At 48.6% G+C, this 21,482-nt stretch overlaps 1 protein-coding gene across 1 annotated transcript in view; it reads right to left on the reverse strand.

Annotated features, from left to right (window-relative positions):
* Positions 1-2,455: 2,455 nt before the first annotated feature.
* Positions 2,456-21,482, reverse strand: part of ST8SIA2 (ST8 alpha-N-acetyl-neuraminide alpha-2,8-sialyltransferase 2) — a 32,153-nt gene continuing 13,126 nt past the window's right edge. Inside the window, exons 2-6 of the mRNA XM_029958842.1 lie at positions 19,830-19,892; positions 17,758-17,886; positions 16,984-17,241; positions 14,447-14,740; positions 2,456-4,924 (exon numbers count right to left, since the gene is read on the reverse strand). Coding sequence (XP_029814702.1) covers positions 4,639-4,924; positions 14,447-14,740; positions 16,984-17,135 — 732 coding nt within the window. The 5' untranslated portion in view covers positions 17,136-17,241; positions 17,758-17,886; positions 19,830-19,892 and the 3' untranslated portion in view covers positions 2,456-4,638. The remainder of the gene's footprint in view (positions 4,925-14,446; positions 14,741-16,983; positions 17,242-17,757; positions 17,887-19,829; positions 19,893-21,482) is intronic.

Genomic DNA, 21,482 nt, shown 5'->3' on the forward strand with positions numbered 1-21,482 from the left:
GTTTTTGAGACTATTCTGCACAAAATTAAACATTATTTTGTATTGAGATCAACTGAAACCACTTATATAACTTAAGTGAGACTGACTGAACTGCTTGGTGTTATTATTCCCAAGCAGTATCCAAATGCAATGTAAAAATGCAGAAGATTTTCATTACACCTTGAATACAAAATATTGTGTCTTTCTGGTTTGCAAGACTGGTGTCTCAAAAAAAAAAAAAAGATTCAATTGTTTCATAGCACTAAAAAACCCTACGGCAGCTTGAAAAAAAATTTTAAAATGTAATTTGAATCACAGTGACTATTTGTGCTTTGTTTACTAATTATCTGGGCTGTGACTGAAGCAGGGGGTTGGTTACTGACCCTGCACCAGTCCCAGGCTCATGGAGTGTTTGGGGAAAGGTGACCATCCTTCTTCACCCCTCTCATTCAGTGGCTGGGGGCGAAGTGGTGCCTCTGCCAGCCCTGCCTGGAAGGGGTTGGGGAGAGTGGGAGGCACCCAGAGTCCTGACGTAGTTCAGAGGAGCTGCTGCAACTCAAATCACCCAAGTCAGCTTTAAAGAAGGCAGTGTAAGTATTAATTATAAAGTTTGAGCAGAGGAGCTGTGCTCTGTGCCCATGCAAGATATAGGCAAGATCTCGCCCAGGAGAGCAGCAGCCACATCACTATATATATATATATATATTTATACACACACCAGACACACACACTCACACACATACACACACACTTTTATAGGAAGAACAGAAGTGCATTCCTCCTCTGCAGCTCATGAACAGAGTGATGTGAGAGCCAAATAAAACTCCTTGTCTGAAGCAGATACTTGTTCAGATGGGTCTGTAATGATGGGGTTGCTTCTTGAGCTTCACTTACCAGGCCCCAAAATCACTGGAGTAATCCAGGGGAGGGGAGGACAGGCAGGAGCATGTGCTTGTCATGGTGCTCAGCAGCATTGGATAGTGCAGCGAGGTTTCATGGCTGGGCTGGCTGTTAGCCCAGAGACACAAAGGTGTGGCAAATCTGAAGGCTGGGATGTGACCAAAGAAACCATGGTTAAAATGAAAGGTGATTCAGACAGCTGGGCTTCAGGCTGTGGTGTGAGGAGTAGGCAAGACACCACCTTTATCCCCAAGCTGTTGTACGGGTAAAATGCACCAGGCGTGCATGGTGAGGAGAACCCTGTGCTTGGCCAGAAGCACCACTAGAGCATTGCCCCAAAAAGCCACACTGGGAAACAGCCCCAAACTCTGGGCTTAGCCAGGTGAAGACCCAGGTTTACCATTATTTTACAAGTTTAGGTCGCTTGTTACCATCCAGAGGCCTTTTGGCACAAATGTGCCTAACCTGTGGGAGGGAGCTCCCCATCCCAGAGCCACCAGCATCACCAGTTTGGACTGGCCTTGCTGCTGGAGGGAGCAGCAGGATGGAGGAGCAAAGAACAAAGGAAGCTGCTGCTGTCATTTAGGGCAGTTAACTGCATTCATGGGGCACCTCATACACCTGCCTGAGTAGCATCAATGCTCTCTTGTTTTACTCTTGATGAGAGAAGAGTCTTAATTGGGCATGAAGAAATCCATCAAGCAGCAGCCTGATGCAGCCGTAGGGTCCCCACAGCATCTGGCAGCTGCCGTGCTGCTTGATGGCTGATGGCTGCCCCAAAATAGCCCAAATATCATCCAACCCCTACCCCCCCACCAGCACTGCTGCAGGAGGTGAACCTGAATCTCTGCTCCCGCTGCTCATGAACAGCACAAGGGCTTTATGGCTCACTGGTGCTGGGGCTTGGTGGAGTCAGGTCCCAGCTATTTGCTGGAAACAGAGACGATAAATTATGTTTCCAATCTGAGGAGATGCTCAGAGAACCAGACCGGAGGGCTTGACGCAGCCCACTAAAGCAAGGGGAAATTCCTAGTTGTTTTTGTGCATACAAACACAGCAGGGACCAACCTGCATGGCAGTGAGGTGAAATGGGAGCTCAGCCAGGGATTTCAATAGCTGCAGGGTCTTGCTCATGGTTTAATGCATTTTTACAACACGGGTGAACAGGACCCTTTCTGGGAATAGAAGCATCACCAGCAATTTCATCCCCCTGAATAATTTGCTTATAACTCGCCTGTGCTTTGATCCAGCAGCTGCTTCAAGGGCATCAGAAAAAAAACCCTTCTCCCATCCCCTTTTCACCGCCCAGCACACCCCTGTTGTGCTGCTATAGATTTATCTCAATAATCTCTGTAGGCACAGCAAGGACATCCTGATGGCTTTGGATGTCTCCCTGGCACAGCACTGACATCCACCCCAGGTGGGCAAACAAGCCCAGTCTTCCCCCTCCTTCACCAGCAAAGGGGGTTCCAGGCTCTCCCCATTTAATCCCATGGCATTTCATGGTCTTGCCTCCCCTCTCGCCCCTTCTAGTCAATGAAAATAAATACAAAATAAAAATAAAACCCCTGCACACTTATTTCATTTCCTCTATTTTTATTTAAAAAGAAGGTTTGCTAACAGCAATCAGTACCATGGCCCAGGCCCCTCAATACAACAGTTGGCTTTTGCAGTCCCTGCAGCTCCATCCCTGCTCTGTGCTGGGGACAAACCAGGGAATTATCCGGCTTTAACAACCACTCCTGAATCACGGGAAGCTCCTTGGGATTGCAGATTACTTCCATCTTGCAGTTTTACACTCTGTCTCCTTCTGTCTCAGCTTAAGCTGAGATTCACAGCCAGGCTTAGCTTTATCGTGCAACTAAACTCAAGTAAAAATAATAAAAAAAAAAAAAAGTGCCAAGTTTTAAAAAAAAATACATAAAAGAAATAATTTTCTGGTGCTGGAAAGAAACATCCCCTTGGTGGCAGATTAGCCCACATTTATCCACTATAATGTTGCTTATACCTTAATCTTAAGCATCTTCATCTGACACTAATTAGCAGGCTGGAGGCTCCTATGGGTACAGTAGCTTCTCTGGCCCAAAACATGAAAGCGAGTTCTTCCTTTTACCACTTGAAGCACTCGAGTTTTTAAAGAGATGATGTCAAGTATTTCAGCCTCAAACTGCACACTTTTTAACTTAAAAAACACAGCAGTAGGAGGAGGACCAAAGGTGATGATACCCAACCATGGCAGCATTGCAGTGCAAGCCCAAGGTTTGCCTGTGCAGTGTTATTTACTCTCCCACAGATTAAACCCAAACAGCCCTTGCTGAACCCTGGACTCATCTCCATTCTGGCACTGAGTGCTAATTAGGAGACAAACAGAATAGGCTACAGAAGCAGAAAATTATACAGGCTCATCAGATCAATCTAGTTCCCTCAAAACCCCCAAAAATCAGAGAAAAGCAAATGTGGTTACAAAAAATCCTTTATATTTTGGGTTGTCTCTGAAAAAAAAAAAAAGGGAAAAGATTATTTCTATGATGTTCATCACCAGGCAAGCATCCCATCAAGATCCATCCAACAACCTATTTAACTGTTGAGAGTAAGAGATAATTAGGGCTTGAAAAGACGGACAGAGTGGAACTTCAGGAATTCAGTGCTGTGTGCTGGTTCTTTGTGGAGAAACTGAAAATAAATTATTTAGACTTGACAAAGTCCCTTGAAGTCCTGCAGACTTTCTGCTTGGCTGGGTCCAGGCCTATCACCTATATATGTGGAGGGGGAGAGAAAGCAGGCTGCTTAGCAGATACCAGCTGGGAATTAAGAGCTGGATGTACTTACGGTTTTCACGAGCCCTGACAGATGTTGAGTGTCTTTTGGCACAGTGAGACACTTAATACTAACAGTGCCAGTTTGCAGCAGCAAACCTCCTTCCTGCCACGTTCCAGCATCTCTGCTCCTTTCTTGCTCATTAGAAAATGAAGAGAAATACACATTCAGCATCCTCCTCACTGTCTACCTGGCTCAACACTGATGTGCCCCTTCTCTGGAGGCCCTCACATCTCTCCATGTGAATGTCACTAGGATCAGCTTAGCACTGCTCCCTGCCACCCTCCTGGAGATCCAGCTGCAGCCCTGGAGGCTTTTCCCTCTCCTCTCCAAAGGCTGTGCTCAGCCTGGTGGTCCATGTTCGGACGGATCTGTGTGCGGCTGCTGGGCACTGATCCCTGCTGGGCAGACTGGTCCTGCTTGGAGCCGTGGACAGTCCCTTGGCCGTGAGAGCCACCAACAAACCTTCCCTGCCCACCCCGTTCCCTGCCCCTTCCCCTCCCCGCCACGAGCACGGGGCCAAGAACACACCTCGCTGCGGTGCCAGCGCCGGCGTCCTTGGCCAAACAAACTAACTACCAACCTCGGACCAGTCACGACAAACGGCTTACGTTTACCCATCACCTAACATACCCTCAAAAACCAAGGCCACCTTCACATCTTTTGGACGTAGGGCGAATGCCCTTCGAGCCCAGCGAGCCCACAGCAAGGGGTCTCGCCCAGGCCAGTCACGCCAGATGCTCCCGCACCTCTCCTGCCCCTCCCTTGGTGAACACCAAACAGTTATAATACTCAGGTCAATATATATAGGTACCACGTATATGTATTTGTGTCACTGTCCTGCGCGTTAACAAAGACAACCAACCCCACCAGGCACCACTTGTCCTTTCCGCCCCCTCCCCTTCCTCCCGTGGCTGTGCAGGAACATGGCCGGGGACCACCCTACGTGGCCCCATCACACTCCCCCACAGTCAGCTTCAAGGCTCCTTGCTGGTGCAGCGTCTTTAAGGCTTTGAACTCCAAGGGCATGGTGTGCGGGCTGGCCTGCGAGGTGTAGCCGTACTTGAGGCTGTCGTAGTAGTGGTATTTGACCGGGTTCTGGTTCTGGTCCAGGGGAAAGGGCCAGAAGCCGTAGAGATAGATCTGGTTGCAGAAGCGAGTGGCCAAGGTGTACATGAGGAGGCCAGTGGTGGGTCGCTTGATGTGCACCTTGTTGGTCAGCCAGTACCTGCAAAGGGAGAGGGAAGCCTGTTACTCACCCTCCTGCACACCAAGCTTGTGTCTTGCACATTTACTCTCTCCAGCCTCTGACTGAGATATATTGGTGGTTCAAAGTGAGAGGTTTCTGACTAGCAGAGAGTTCTCCATGCCAAGAAAAAGCCTCTCTAGGGACTGTATCCTCCTGCTCTCTGTCTGATGGTTACATCACACTTGTTGCCATGGCACTGAAGCATCTCGTGCCTTGGCAATCCTTTATGAAAAACAAATTGCTTGCAACAGTGGCCTTCGGTACTTCAGCCTAGAATTATCTTCCAATCAACCCAGGAGATCAATACCATAGACCAAACCACCCACGTCAAGTAGACTCCAGCAACCCCTTGAAGCAGACAGAGTCACACAAACGCTGATGATTTTCATTGATAAATGAAGATTTTTACTCTGACAGTAAACACAACAGGACTGTAAAAACATTTGCCTTGGAACAAAGGGTCACCAGGCTGAAAGAGCTAAAACACGCTGCTGAGTTCCCATTACACCCAGCGACTGCTGCTGTGATCCTGGACCAAGATACATCACCACACTCTGCAGCATCAGTCCCTCAGACACACAGTACGGCACATTGCAATATATAACGTGAGATATGGAGGTCAGCTGTGCTTGCTGCTGGGAAGCACGTTAGTTTTTATGAGGGATGGTAAAAAGAAAAGGGGAAGGATGTACTGATGCAGGAGCAGAAACGGTATCAGCGGTTGCATTTTGGGCTGCTGATAAAAGTTATTGCAGCATCAACATCCTGTAAGAAGATGTTTCCAGCCCCCAGTATTTATTGCACAGGCAACTTAGCTGGTTTGCTCAGCAGAGAAACACCACCTGCGAAGCAAAATCAGAAAGCAAAAGGTTTGGGGAGGTAGAAGATGTCCCCATCGGGCGCACTCCTCCTCCCTCAGCACATCCGATGCCAGCACTGCCCCACAGCAAGCAGGGATGCCCCACAGCTCATCCTGCTGTGCCACAGCCTGTTTGAGCCTTTGGATTATTTTTAACAGATATTTCCAAGGGCCTGAGCTCAAGTGAGTGATTGGCAGCCCCTTGGATAAAAGACATGAGGAAGTGGAGCGGAGCACGTGGCACTTCTGTGCTCTCACCCAACGTCTGGGATCCTGAGCCGGGTCCTGCAGTCCCAGCGGAGCCCTGGGAAGTGTCTTCCTCCTCATTTGCACTTTTTGCTGGGCTCCTGAGGGTCTGATGCTCAGACAGCAGGAACCCTTGGGAGAGCTGAGCCTTAATCCTGCAAATTAGCTTTTCACAAAAGCCATTAAAATTTAGCAACCAAGGCACAAAACGTGCTTGCTTGTTCTCAGCCAGATAAGAGAGAAATTGACTTTTCTGGTGAAATCAAATTCTGGAAGCAGAGTAACTGCCTTGGCATGTGCAGGAAGGGCACAGGGAGGATTTTTGTGGTCCCACACCCAGAGGTGTCAGAGTTCCTGCAGCTTTAGCAAAGGATGAGTACGATGTTTTGGATGTTTTGGGAAGGAGGCTCTTGCCTGACTCATCTTGGCATCCAGCATGAAAAAGTAGCAACAGGGGGAAAACCAAAAACTCAGCAGCGCAGCATCAGCATTTCCTGGGCTTGCCTGGCCATACGGGTTGCACTGTGGGGACACAGCACAGCTCACTGTGGTGTCAAGGCAATCTGCTCCCACAGGTAGCCATAAACCAGCCTCCTTGATGAGTTTATGGGTAAGCACATTAGACCTCCTGCTCGCAAAGGGAAATGGGAGATTATCACAACCATTTAACACTGTGAATTAGGGTATCCTCATGCAGCAGGGAAGCTACTGGGAAGAGCTGTTAAGCCATACTAACCAGCTGGCTTTGGAGGAAGACAACTGTCTAGGTTTGTCCAAGCTGCTTTAGCCTTAAAATCCTCCTTTTATCAATTTTTATCAATTTACCAGCTGGAACACAGAAAGATACTGGTGACCTTCTGCCTGCCCAAAATATTAACTTTTGTGCTTTGTTGAGAGGCTGTAAAATCTCTATGAACATACAAGGACCCCGACAGCAAGATGAAGTGCTTCTTGCACATGGGCACAGGACATTCACGTGACCATTGGTTTCATGCCTAATAACAATGACAAAATGACCTGGGCCAAACACTGAAGCAGCCTACAGACCATGCCATCCTCTGCAACCCAGCATGCACAAAAATCTTACCAAGACCAACAAGTGTGCACAACCCACCACCCAAAAGCAGTCCTACAAAAACCAACCTGGCATACCCACCTCAGCACACACAGTTAGTGAGCATTCACTCAACAATATCCAGGTAGGGAACACTGACAATTCAGGTTTTTATAATAAAAATTAAAACCCGGCTCTTTTGTCTGTATTTCCTTCTATTGCAGGCAGGGTATTGCAAAAATGAGAAGGGTCCAAAGCTTGCTCCTACAGCATCATAAATTCTCATCACAGCTTTGGGAAGGGGTGATGAACTCCAGGCTGTCCCAGCCCACCCACAGGGGTGACACACATAACACGTAATGCCCAAACCATAACACATGCCATGCAACAGCACCTGCAATTTTTTTCCTGGACAGTGAAAGTGGGAAATTCTCTAGTGAGATCTGGGAAATACTTTTTAATGACTGGTTTGTGATGGGAGTGTGGGAGCTATGCAAGAAGATATCCCTCTTATCTCTCCCACCACTGTCCAACTGAGACAGTGGCCACATTCTTGGTGCAGGAGAGAACAGCTGGGGATGGAAATAAAACCTAATTAATTCTGTAAATCCAAATGAGGTTGTCTGGGCACACATGGAATGCTGTGTCAACATCACACCTTTAATATGTGAGGTCCAGGATTTTAATTAGGAGGAAAGATAATCTTGAAGCAGGCAGTAATTATTTTTCGAATTGGTTACACCAATCACCATAACTATCAACTGAAACATTTTACAGAAAGAGACAGCAATTAAAAGAGAAGAGCAAAGAGCAGTCCTGAAACCCAATTCCTCCATTCTCAGCAGCGTGGACCTCCTTCAGAAGTTGGTGCTGTGTCTGTAAATAAACCCTCAGGGGTGGAAGCAGTTAGAGAGACAGGTGGGAGCCTGAGCGGGATGTGGCTATGAGCAGGAACCGTGATGCTGTCAGGGAAAAATTGCCTGAGACAGCTCTTGTTTTGGATCATGATAGTGACAGATGGAAAATGCCATCAGATCTTCAAGGCCATCTTTTGTAAGGAGGCAGCCTAGACACAAGCCCTAGCACCTGCTTGAACTAAGACTTGATGAAGGCCAAGGACAGAGACTTTAAGAAGAGCAGCTCAGAGAGTCTTATCCTAGCTGGTGGGTGGTTCTGGTTGCTCCTCATCTCCTAATCATCAGTTGGAGATTAGAAGTCTCCTAAGCAGAACTGCTGTCAGGTGTCTGACCATTGGTGCACGTCTCCTGTGAGGGGGCTGCTCTGAAGCCATAGGGAAAGCAACTGCTGTATTTGGACCTTAAAGCCCAGTAGGAATCCTTCAGAAGACAACACTCTGAAAGTGCCCCTAGGAAGCCACTGCTGTCACACAAGACAGGGATGGTGGCAGCCTCCCCACTGCACACCTGGAGCAATGTGCACATCACCTCACTGACAGCATTCATCCTCCCCCAGCATCACTGAATATGGGGGGCCAAACCTGGCCTGGATTTGGGCTGAAACGCTGGATGCAAAACTCCTCCATGCAGGCAGCATTTGAGGACCACTCTTGAGGGCAGGGTCCTGCTCTGTGCTTACCCATCACCTCCTGACATGCCTGAAAAAACCCTGAAATAATTTGTATCCTCCAGGTAAGAGTTAACCCGCAAGACAAAATGAACAGAAAATCCACTGCCCTGATGAAATGAATAAAAGACTCAGGTCAATGAAGAAATCAAATTTCAGCAGTATCAGCTGCATTATTTAGTGATACAAATCAGAATAGCTGAAATAATGCAATTTCAGACCCTTTTAAAACAGCTTATTCATAAAAGTGTGATATAAACACAAGCTGTTGTGGAGGTGCTAGTCCTTGACTGGCAGAAGCGTATTATCAGTCTGCCACACACATCCTGCTCCCAGTAATACTCAGGAAAAACCAGACACAGATAATGAGAGCGAGCGCCCCGACCGTGCTCCACGCTCACGTTGGTGCAGGTGGGGACAGGACCCACTGGTGCTGGCAGGGCACAGCACATATCCTGGTGCTGGGTGGATGGAGATGAAGTGCTGGAGCCCAGGGAGCAACTGTTATCCCCCCATCCAGCTCCTCCCAGCCCTTTTCTGTCCAGGTATCCAGTCTCCTCTGTCACCAACACCAAAACAGCCAAGAGCCATGTACAGTGATGAGATGTGTGCTGGACAGGCAGACATGGGTATGTCCCCACCCAGAGTCATGACTCCAAAAGCCAGATCTGGAGTCAGAGCTGTGCTTTATCCCCAGGCTGGGCAAAGCCCAAACACCAAACCAAGCCTCCCTGTCCAGACTGAATCCCTACTGTGTGGCCTGGCTCTGCTTTTGGTGACTTAGCACAAGCAAATCAATGCTGAATCACAGATAAATGACTCTTCTCCTCCAGGTCTTGAGCTCTGTGATGGCCTTTCAAACACATATGGTACTCAACATCCATAAGTTAGAGCATTTGAAAACAGACAGAAGAGGAGGAAAGCAACTAGGAAGAGAACTACCCTATTCATTTCCCCTTTCCTACCTATGTCAGATTTCTTCTTTTGACACAGAAAAGACTAAAACTTCTTCCCAGTTAAATGGAACAAATTAATGGTCTTGGAATCTCAGTGTAGACACACCAAAGCTTGGGTACAATGTTTTTCAAGTACAGAAGGGGTGAGAATAATTGCTGACACAAGGATTTATTGGTAGGATATCCACTGACCTAACCCACACTTGACTTTATGGAGTGTTCGTAGTTCCCCCCACATCCCACCCCAGTCACACACTTGTGAATGGCTGTTTTCTCCCCCTACACCCTTTGGCCACCTTGTTCCATCACCTGAGCACAGGACTGCTGTCCTTAACCTCTCTGTGGAACCAGAGAGGAAGGGCTTTAAGGCACAAGACCCCAGGGCAGGTAGAGGAGCCCCTGTAAGCATGAAAGGGAGGAAGTATGAAGTAGCTGGTTTAGAAAATCTGCAGGGGGGTGATGCTGGTGGACACAGCAGAACCGATCTCGAGACAGAGGGTTAGGAAAGCTGAGCCAGGAGGGCTGTGAAAAGGAAAAGCACCAGCTGAGGTTTGATGTGCTAGAGAAAAGTCTGTGGAGGGATGCAAAAGAGTGCAATCAAAGCAACAGGTCAGGAGAATCATCTGCACACGGTTGTCCTGTGTGGCTATAAGCAGGCAAAGGCTGTTGGAAAAGATCTGGCATAACCGGAACACAAGGTGAGGAGGGATCAGGGGAGGCTTTCCAACACAGATGGATGGAAAGGCATCTGGCCCTGAAAACTCAGCGAAGGCTTAACCACTGTCTGGGTGTGAGGACCCAGGCAGACACCCAAGGCAAAGATGAATCCACCTTATGCCCTGCCAGGCTGTACTTCTGAAGAGACATGGCAGAATGGCACTATGGACCCTGAGCAGGGTGATCACTGTCCTGAACTGCCACAGCTATTTGGACATTAAACCTAATGGGAGACTAAGCCAAGGAGCTGGAAGGTTTATTGATTTTTAATTTTTTTTTTCTTTCAAGAAGCCCTTAACAAAACATTACAGGATTAGAACTGGTTACTGCCAAGAGACCCTTGTGATGGACACAGTGAGAAATGCTAGACCAGATTAGACAAGGCAAAGTGCAACGTGTCTGTGAATTCTCTGCAAGGAGTGACAGGCAAACCTCCAGACACAATTATTTTCCCTCTCTTCCCGCATTTCATGTTATTTCTCTAACAAAAGCTGCTTGGCAATAAGGACTATTACAAGGCTTTCTGGAGACACTAACACATGACTTCTAAGGGGTTTGCTTGCTTCCCAGCCAGGCGCCCACCAGAAGAATTGGTCAGGAGACATTTTACAGAATCAGTGCAAAACCCCGAAATGCACGGTACCATCCCCACAAACTGGCTCCCTGCTACCACACAGCTTCCCTCTCCAGCCTGAAGTGTGACTCTGCTTCCTTCTGACCACCTCCACTGAAATGCTGAAGGCTCTGTGCCCTCCTGGCGTGAAGATGGTGAGCTGAACCGTGTAAGAGGAGTCTCTGTCCTATTGCACCGATTATGTGGAAGCAACAACACAAAAAGCTATCAGCAAACATTTAAGGCACCCTCACAGCTAGGAAGGTGATGTCTCAAATGATGCTGTTAAGGACAACAAAACCAAATGCTTTTTACTTATCTCAGCAATGCACACTCTACAAATGCCCCAAATGCACTGAAAATTATAGGAAAAACGCTCAGTTGCCACTGAAATGCATTTTGGTTTGAGGGAAAGCAGAGCAGGACAATAAATACTGTGGTTCAAGGAGGATTCAAAGACTCACAAATGTATTTTGCTGGTAGTGAAGGAAGACAAGGCAGAGCTTTTGTAGCCAAATTGAAGATGTAGCCAATTGAAAATAGCCTTTGTAGAAAGTGCTATTCTAAAACGTGTCTTGGCTGAAAGACTTCCCCTATTTTTTTGTGATATCCAAATCAACTCAGGGTAGATTATAAAGGGTAGTTTTATCCAGCAAAAGAGAAGATGGGACGTATCTGCAACTGCAGCCCACTGCAGCACAGAGGGATGTGCTGTAGGGCTTTGTGAACTGCTCTCTGCTGCAAATTGCCACGTACCACAAATTTTATTTGTTTCACAGATCTCAGATCTGTCAAAAAAAGTGTAATGCTATGAACCAGCATGTTCCACAGATGAGAGACAGAGGAAGTTGCTGGAGATCATATCCCTCATAAGCAAAAATAAGGGATGATCATAGGAATTAGGCAGTGTCAGAGAAGATGAATAAGTAAACTCTTAGTGACTCTGGTCAGTTTGACCTGAAGAAAGACTCCCTCTTTACCTCCAACAACATCCTATCAATTACTCTGAGCAGATGGGCAAGACAACCCTACTAATACCTGAGAAACTTCCTATATAGCACCAAGAGCATCAGCCACCTCCCTCTTGTGCCCAATTCACTCAATACTGCCTGAATCAGTATTACTGCTCTTAAATCCATCAAAGTCCACACCTGAGGAAGCTGCACCAAGGAAAGGGTTAATGCTGACTCCAGCCTTCCCCCAGAGTCACACAGCCTTGGGTGATCCCTCTGTGGGTTCCTTGGCCAGGCTACAACACCCTGGTTAGGTGTTAAAGTGCTCCCATCAGTTCTGGCTTTCTGAGGGGGCTGCAGTTTTCATTATATTAATTGCTAATCAGCAGGCATCCTTATTTTCCCACTGATAAGTGTGAGAGCAGGAGGGCAGGTCAGGCAGTAGCTCCTTTGGCTTAGAGGGCAATCCCTGACAAGGATTATCACTGTTTTCTATGGTTCTAATTGAATTAGTGCTGCACTAATTCTGTCTCTGTTCTGCCACAACCCACTTTTCTCCATTGGCCCCCCACAGTGACCAGCCCAAGGACAGGATGGAGGTCTTGGCTGTACTTCCAACCCGGACCTTAGAGCCTGTCATCAGCATCATCCAACCATGTGCTGGTACCATAGCTATCCCAGACACCACCAAGTCACTCCACTTGCTTGCTGGTCTGACTGGTTGCATCCCTCTGAGGCCCAGCAGGTTTTGAGAAACCCGAACCCAGGTTCCTTGCACGAGACCCCAGTAAAGCCCACGGTTACACCAACACGTGCAAACAGAAGACACTACTTGAAGCCAAAGGGAGAGGGAGTGCATTGCTCCATGCACCGAGAGACAGTGCTGAACCCCTGGCCTTCTCCCAAAATCCCTGCACCTCCTCCAGCCAGGCAGGACCTGCTAGCCAGGGGTGGTGGCTCAAACACTGCTCTGTTGGAGCTGCACAGGGATAACCAGCATGTGCAGGGCTGTGACACAGGAGGGCCAGGAAGGTGCCATGAATTGGAAGATAATCTCAGCAGCTGCGCTTGTGGAGGCATCCTCCTCTCCCATGGGAAAGTGATGCCCAACCCTTGCCAATCCCTCTGCAAAGCTTCCTACGGGAAGTTTCTGGCATTGGGAATGGTTGCCAGCACAGGATTAGTAGCATGTTGATTTAAAGGGCTTATTACAGGAGCTTAATTCTATTTTGACAGATGAAAGTAAGTCAATTACAGCTAGAAATAGCTCAGAATTTGGGTTGTGGGGTTTTTTTTCCTTCCTGTCTTCCCTTTCTGTGAGTTGTGGTATCACTTCCTTCCCTTTCTTTACCTCAAAGCCAGTGTTTTCTGTAAGGCTTCCCCAGGCCCTCTGTGGCCTGGGGAAGCCTCTAATACAGGCACTCAGGGCAGATGTGGTTCTTCTTGCTCATTATTGCTGCCTGTGGGGCACCAGAGCCTCCACTCCTTCCAGCCCGCCCAGGCTGCCCTGGAGCACCCCCTTAGGCTTGATCCTGCAGGAAATGACCCCAAAACCTGTCCCCAGCTCACCCCCATCACTGACACACAACCTGAGCTGGGACAGACAACACCCAGCACTGACCAACTGACCAGCAGAGCTCAGGCTCAGAGATGTGGGGGGACAAGTGCTCAAATCAATCAAGGAACAGTAAAGCTGAGGCTTAGAAGTAGGAGCACCAGCTACACAAGGAAATTTCTACCCTGTAAAATCAACAGGGTCTAGTCAGGATCAGAGGACAACTCTGATAAGCCATCTCCAGCAAAAGCCACTGCCTGCCTAGACTCCCTGAATGCCTAAGGGATCATGACTCTCCCTAGAGAAATAAGGCATGGAAGCAAGAGCCGACCCCATCCCCAAGTCATTTACATCAAAGTCTCACCTCTAGGGCTCTCTTTCCTTTATAACCTCTCCATCCCCACCACACCTGTGTCTCCTGGACACCACACATGTCCCTCCTGAAGCTGCTGGGATAGAGCAGAAAGACCCCTTCCTTCCCTCCCAGCAAGCCCATTCCCCACCACCTGACACTATTTATCTGATCAGCAGGGCCAGACCATGTCACTCTTCTCCTGTCCAGGTCCTCCTCCTGGCACAGGACCTGAGGACCTGTGTGAGACTTGCACGTCACTCAAGCACAAGGTGACAAATCTCATTGCTAAGCTCAGTGCACACATATTTCTCCAAGGAAAGCCCAAAACATAGGCTGGGGAGTAAGGTGACACCCCAAGAAAGCACTGGAAGACTAAGACTTGGTATATTGCTAAAAGCCCTCACGCTCAAAGAACAGAGTAGGAAGCCCCTGCTCACAAGGTGCTCTCCAGCTCTTATCTAGGGACCATCCACCACCCGTGGAATCCTCCTCATGGTCTGCAGAAAGAAACAACTTGCACTGTTTTCCTCCAGCACAAACCCATCCATCGCTCTCCAGCTCAGGAAGCTCAGGGAATCCTGGCTCGGAGCACACCGGAGACGCTCTCACCCTCGGACAGCGTGCAGCAGGCGCAGCGAGGGGTAGGCAGTCCTGACGTTGATGTGGTGCTTCAGGATGAGCTCGTTCACCCACTCCACTCGCTCCTTGCCCCCCTTGGCCATGAACGCCGGGATCCAGAGGATGCTGCCGTTGAGGCTGTGCAGGCGTTGCAGCAGCTTCTCCCTCCAAGTCTCGTTCACCAGGTCCTCGAAGGCCCGTTGGATGACTGAGGGGTTCATGGTCACCAGGTCTGTCTTCATGCCCACGTCCTGTGAGTACTCCTGGACAGGGGCCAGATTGCACCTGTGAGGGGAAACACCAAACAGTCCTTTTAAACCGACTGAGAGAGGGCAGTGACAGGCATGAGGGGTGTGTGATGCCAAAAGCCAGGGCCCGTGACAGATGTGCCCGTTCACCCTCGCTTCTGGGAGGAAGAAGAGGGGGAATGAGCTTCTGCAATAAATCAGTAATGATGAGCTGCCTCAGTATCAGGCCACCATTCCTCAGCATGATGGTATGTGCGTGCATGTCCCTCTGGGACAATGCTAATGACAGCCATAACTGTGGTGTCTGGTGGGTGGTTTGTACAGATTGGTGGCTCTTCTGGTGCCGTTCAAAAATAACACCAGCCACAAACCTCCTGTCTTTGCTCCCACGGCAGATTTGAAACAAAACAGCCTTTCTCACACAAGCAAAGCACTCGCCTCTCAATTCCAGCCCTGCTGGAGTAACATTATCCCAAGTCCCTTTTCTCCTCCTAGTGAGTCTCTGCGAACAGCAGACCCAGTGGCACCGGTGGTGACACTGACACCAGAGGGAGGGGGATGCCAGGACATGGTCTCCACAGGGTCTGGCTGTCTGGAGGCTGTGACCTACAAAAAATATCTCTTTCTGTACCGTTAATTAGTGCCTCCTCTCAGGCTGTGCACGTGGACACAGGCCACATGCCATGAGCTCCTTTGTCACAACAGGGATGAGGGCTGAGGGCCTGCAGGATAAACTGCCATCAAACCACCCTCACAATACAGTGGTTTCCTACAACTCCTCGGGGGGTGGGGATCTGTGGCTAGTAAGCCATGTCCATGCCATGCACATGGCACAGAGCAAATGGCACTGGGAACTAGCTGATGGTGGGATTCAAGTAGATGTTCCCCCAGCATCGTAAAAACTAGAGGGTACCCGTGTGTTTGCACACAGCATGCTCTGCTGTGGTTTCTGACACTTACAGTATCTAACGAGCAGGAATTGCATCCTAACCATCTGCCTCGATAATCAGCCATCATTACTGTTTTCCCTACTTCACAGATGGGGAAACTAAGGAAATGGTTAAAATGGTTAAAAGAAAATCCAGCTACTGGCACACAGGGCCCTTCCGATCCACTCATCAGTGGAGTCAAATCACTAAAAATAAACATTGGATCTGTGTCCTGGACACAGACCCCATCACTGGTCACTGCCAACCCTGCTGGAAAGGCTGCCTGGATGGAGCAAACCTTCTTCAGGAAGATGCAGGTTCAATTGATGGCTCAGATAACCTACGGTGGGAAGAGCATGTCCATGCCAAACCTGCACTAGCACATGGCTGGGGAGAAGCCACTCAAAATCCCAGTCCTCGCATCCAGAGAAGCTTTTCTCTTGCCACTTTGCTGCCTGATGTGAAAGCAGCTCCTCAAACTTTGCCAGAACGGCAATAAGCAGTTTTTCCCTTTGCTCACTCAGGTTACACTTAACGATAATGCTCCATCCCCTGTGGATAGACTGGAGCTGCCAGCCACCAGGCAGGCTGGAGCAGCCAGGTTTGAGTGGGGGGCAGAGGTGACATTATCCTCGTTCCCACGTCATGCCGGCACTGCCTCTGTGAGCTGCTGATGGATTGGGCTGTCTTCATAATAGACTCACCAGAAAACAAATGTCTGCATGTACATAAATCATCAGTGGACTCCTACAGCCCCTCAGCTAACAGCTGTGCAGGGGTGTTGGGGATGGGAGGGCAGGAGCTCCTCCTCTCCACTTCAAACACCTCCAGCAGTGACTTCGCTGTGTCCCAGTAGGGCTCAGAAAGTGTTCTGCAGGTCCCTGGGACAGTGTGGGGACATCTGTGCTAGGGATGGAGCAATCACAGGGGAATGTCAGACCTGGGCATGCACAAGTGTGGTGTCAGGGCATCGTGTGGTGCTCGAGGACAGGAGTGATTTGAGGAAGAACTGAGCTTGTGAGAGTCCAGGACAGGGTTTGCAAGAGGGCAACCAAGTGGGAGAAGAGGAGGGAGCACCCAGAACTGGGAGTGCTGGGGGTGACTAGTGCCCCGGGGGGGGCTAATGGTGCACCATGAGAAGACACAGGGTGCATTTGCAAGAACACTGAGGGAGCACCTGGAGATGGGTGGAAGAGTTTGCAGCAGGGTGTTTGCACCGGTGAACTTCACACGTGCACGTGGGGCTGGCAAGGCTGTGCTGCCTCACACCACCAGGACTGCAGCCCCTTCCACTGCTCTGGACCCGCTGGAGCCCCCACAGCTGCACTGATGCACAGGGACAGGTCCCTACCTTATGACAAAGCTGTGCGCGTCGATCTCGGGGCCGCAGCCGCTGCTGAGCAGGACCCCCGAGTTGCCCACGATGGCACAGGTGGGGAACTGCTTGCCCTTGAGGGGAGAGGTGCGGGGCAGCAGCTCGTACAGGTTCTGAGAGACGTTCATGGTGCTGTCCCTGTCAAAGACGTAGTGGATGATGTCCCCCGGCTTCAGTGTCCCCTTCAGCACTGAAATGTCCTTCTCTGCATCCAGGAACTTCAAGATCTGTTTCCTGAGGACGGGGAAGAAAACAGCCCCATCAGGTGAGGTACAGAGATAACTTGGGTCATACATAAGATGAGCTCTTGCCTCCTGGCTGCCCTCGCTCTCTGGCCAGTCCATCTGACAGATGCTCAGCAGCTTACAAACGGGTATCTCCACCCTTACCACCCATCTCTGCTTGGGGCAGGTGAGCATGGTCAGCTCACCATTAGTCAGGGGCTCCCTGAGTTTACCCTGGGAAGGGGCTCTCTTTCTTCCCTGTGTGACCCACGGCCTGCACACGCTAATTCCACTTGGCCTGAAAAACAAGGGGCTCAAGTGCTCCTTGTTCTGTCGCTGCCAGGCCAGCTGGTTCAGCTGGGAATTCATTTCCAAGCGATCACTTACAGATATGAAGCCCAGCTCAGCAGGAGATAAGTCTTTTTATTTCTTCCTCGACTTCTTTAGATGATATACAGAGGCAATTTGCCAGCTTGCACTGGAGAAGACCAAATCTGTCTCTTGTCCTATAGGTAATTACCAGTACCTGATCTTCAAAGAGAGTGTCTGGTTGTGTCTCCATTTGGATGAGGCTGGTTTAATGTTGTGCTTAATGCTTTCATTACTTCTGTCAACAGCAGCTGGAGACGAAGAGTCATTTATTACTACTTCAGCTCTAGAGAAAAAAAAGTCAGGGAAGGGGAGAGAGGAAGGATCTGTTAGCATCCCAATGGCACTTCTAATCACTGTCTTCTGGCTCTGGCTGCTGGAATTCAAACTTCTTCAGAAAAGCAAAATTGTAGTTATTAGCTAAACAAGAACTGAAAGCCAGTTTGTATGCTGCTACACTCAAGCAGACAGACACAAATCCTTAAATACCTGCTCGCTTCCACGAACACAGACTGACAGCCAGACACAGTTCTACAGAAAACACACTCTTACACATTGAGCTGCAGAAAGGTGTGCACAAAAACCCACACACAGGCTCTGCAAAGACAGGCTGGCAGATGGACACTTACAGACAAGACACCCCAGGCAGCCCCCAGAATTCACTAAGAATTCTCCTAGCCAAGGCTGCTGCCCTGTTGCCTCTTGGAATCCCATGAGGATCCCAAAGCGGAGCCAGCTCAGCTCCTGGAGAGGATAAAAATCCTCGTCACAGAGGTGCAACCCTCACTCCACCCAAAGGAGAAATTAATTCAGCTGAGCTGCTGGGTGCTGCTTGTGAGACTGGGCTGTGAGCATCTTGCACCAATCAGGGGCAGCCTGGCTTGCTGGAAACTTCTTCCCTGGCTAGAATTGAGCACGAGGATTTCAGCACCCGTATCGCTTGTTCCAGACCAAGAAATGAGCAACAGCCAGATGCTGGAGATGATCACTGGGAGAACCCAGCTTTTAATCCCTGCTTTAAGAAGCAAATCAGCCCCAGCACTTCAGTGCTTTTTAAATCAAATGGCATGAATTGAAGGAGTCTCCAAATATTTGGTTCCAGTCAGCTGCCCTCCAAAAACAATAGCCAAGCATCTCATCAGGAAGCTGTGTGTGTATCTGCAGCCCTGAAAAAGCCTTCACACAACAGAGCACTCTGAAAAATACACAGCCAAAGTACTCACTATCAGCGAAAAGGAATCTCTCTCTCCGGTGCAAAGGGCTTTTTCCAGCTGGGAAATGGTTTGTAAATAAATGCATTTATAAAAAGCATGTAAACCCCAAGGAGGGAGCAGAGTGAAAGATGAAGCAGAGCTGGCGGCTCAGGCTCATGGACAACATCCAGCTCCTGAGAACATATCTCCAGCACAGGGAAAGTGCTCCCCAGGACACACTGTGGCTCACACAGTATAATGTTTCAGAAAGGCAAGGAAATGTGTTTATAAATGCTGGCTGCCAGTGTCCTGGTGTGTGTTTGTACAGTACCTCTCTAGAGGTTGCCAGTCTGTTGGATTTGTTTGCATCTTGCATTTTGCCATATCACCTGTGTCTTGCAGAGTTTACTTAGAAGGTGTCAAAAATCATAACGAAAGTAGGATAAAGAAATCTTGGGAATAACTACAATATTTTTGGTTTTATCCATTTTCTGTGTTTTGATCATGGGTGGTGACATCATCACAGAATGATGTCACTCTTTCTCACATGGTGTCACTAAGCTTTTCAACTGTGCCACTTGGTAACGCTGGGCTGACAGGGAATCACTGTAAAAATAACAGAGGGAGACACTGAATGAGGCTGTGATGCCACGGAATGACTCTGCAATGGAGCAACGTTCCTGGAGTGCATTGCGATAAAACTGAATGGAGTTCTGATCTCAAACACAGTGATCTCTCTTCTATTAGCACCTAAAACTATGGAAATAGCAACTCTATCACTGACTTATTTTCACAATAAGTAACTCTTTCTCATTCTCTCAATCACCGGAACTTGCAGATCCTTGGTTATTTGCAAATGATTATTGCACTGAGCTGGGAGAAGGAGGGGGAGAAACGATTAAGAAAATGCAAAGCAGAAGTGAAAAGAAACAGATACATTTGCTAAATCAGAACAGCACTATCCAGCGAAGAGGAGAAGCAGATTAATAGCTGCCTTACAGCAAAAACAAATGAACACAAAATCTAATTTACAAACCTATTAGATTTGCTATGTAAGCTGTTCACAGCTGATCTGATTGTACCTCTGCCTCCAGAACTCCTGCAAGACAAAGGAAATGCATTATTTATAAATCCAACTTCTCTTTGCCAAGCATTGTTCAACAGTCAAGAGATCCTGCTCTGAAGGGCTCAGAGTGGAGAGATTGCCACGCCACTTGAGTCCCACTCCGTCCAAAAGGGAGATGTCCTGATGCCTCTGAAGGGCTTTTCATCCACCATCACTGCTGCCCTACTGTGACTGTAAAATGATTCTGGCTAAAAATCTCTGAGCCAGCCCAATTAATAATACCTGCGTGATCTAACCAGCCATCAAAGACATCTGGTCTCTGCTGCCAAAGCAGCGTGCAGCCCATAGTTGTGTTAAATACATCTCTGTTTCTCTTTACGAGTCACGTGTTAGCAGTGCACAGAGAAGGTCTCCTGCAACTCCAGGATGCCCAGGGACTTTCGCTGTCCTTTTCAGGCAGGCACTGAGCTGAATGATCGGGACAGGATTCCCACCGTTTTGTTTATGTAGGCTTTTAGTTGAGACTGTCCAATACCTCTGTTTTACCCAGACTGAGTCACCAGCCTCCTGGTGACCTGTGGAGACCTCATCTTCACAGTGCACCTTCTCTCAACTTCCAGTGACCCAAGACCCCATGCCAGCCCCCTCCAATCCCATGAGTGCCCTGAAGCCTCTTGTTCCCACTTCTAGTGTAACCTGGCTGAAGCTACGAGGCCAACTCACCACAGTCATTCACATACTGGAACTCAAACCTAAGTGACAGCACTGTCATTCCCATGGCCTGACACCACCACACATGGACAGGTGCCAGACCAGCCTGAGCATGACCTGTAGGAAAGAACAGCCAAAGTTTCCAGCACCTATATGATGCTATAATGAAGAACAGATGTGACCAAGCCCCTTCAGAAACCTACACCACTCATAGGACCTGTGTATCCTCACTTAAAAATAAATACATACAGGTATTGGTCTGTATCTAGCTGGCTGAAGAGCCCCTTCTTGCTTTAGCTTGCTGCTTTTAAAGGGGTCACAAAGAATGAGTTGCCCACCTTGTGATGCTCAGTGGGAGTCAGACATATTTTAACTGCCACATTGCTCCGTTTTATTGTTTCTATTGCACAGATATCCCAATGAACACACTCATAAAGAGAACCAAATTCTCTTCCAGCAGAAATACAGTTACCTGGAAATATATACCTTAATGAAAATGTATCTCAGGAGACTGTATTTCTGTGAGTTCTGAAAAAAATCCCAAATGCATTAGACATAACTGAAAGAAACAGTGTGTGTGAACATTCGGTGCCATTAAAAAAAGATTTTCAGACTTGCGGGATGTGACATAAATCCCTTCATTAGGCTGAGCACAGGCCTCAGCACCACACAACATCAAACCCTTGGAAATGCCACGATGATTGTCCCTTTCCTCCCTCCTGCCAGAGACCATCTATGGCCAAGTTAAAGCGATTCCGGCTCCAACACCCTCCTCCTTCCTTTGACAGACCTGAGAGTCGGCGAGCTGTTTCATTTTTTGGTGCATCAAGGGAACAGCAGGACTAGCTCATTCCTAGAGCCTACTGGCATTTAACAAGCCTCTGCTTTAATGGGGTTCACCACGGGGTGTGG

This window comes from Manacus vitellinus, unplaced genomic scaffold (genome assembly GCF_001715985.3).
Source record: "Manacus vitellinus isolate BGI_N305 unplaced genomic scaffold, ASM171598v3 scaffold_16_pilon, whole genome shotgun sequence".
Taxonomy (NCBI): domain Eukaryota; kingdom Metazoa; phylum Chordata; class Aves; order Passeriformes; family Pipridae; genus Manacus; species Manacus vitellinus.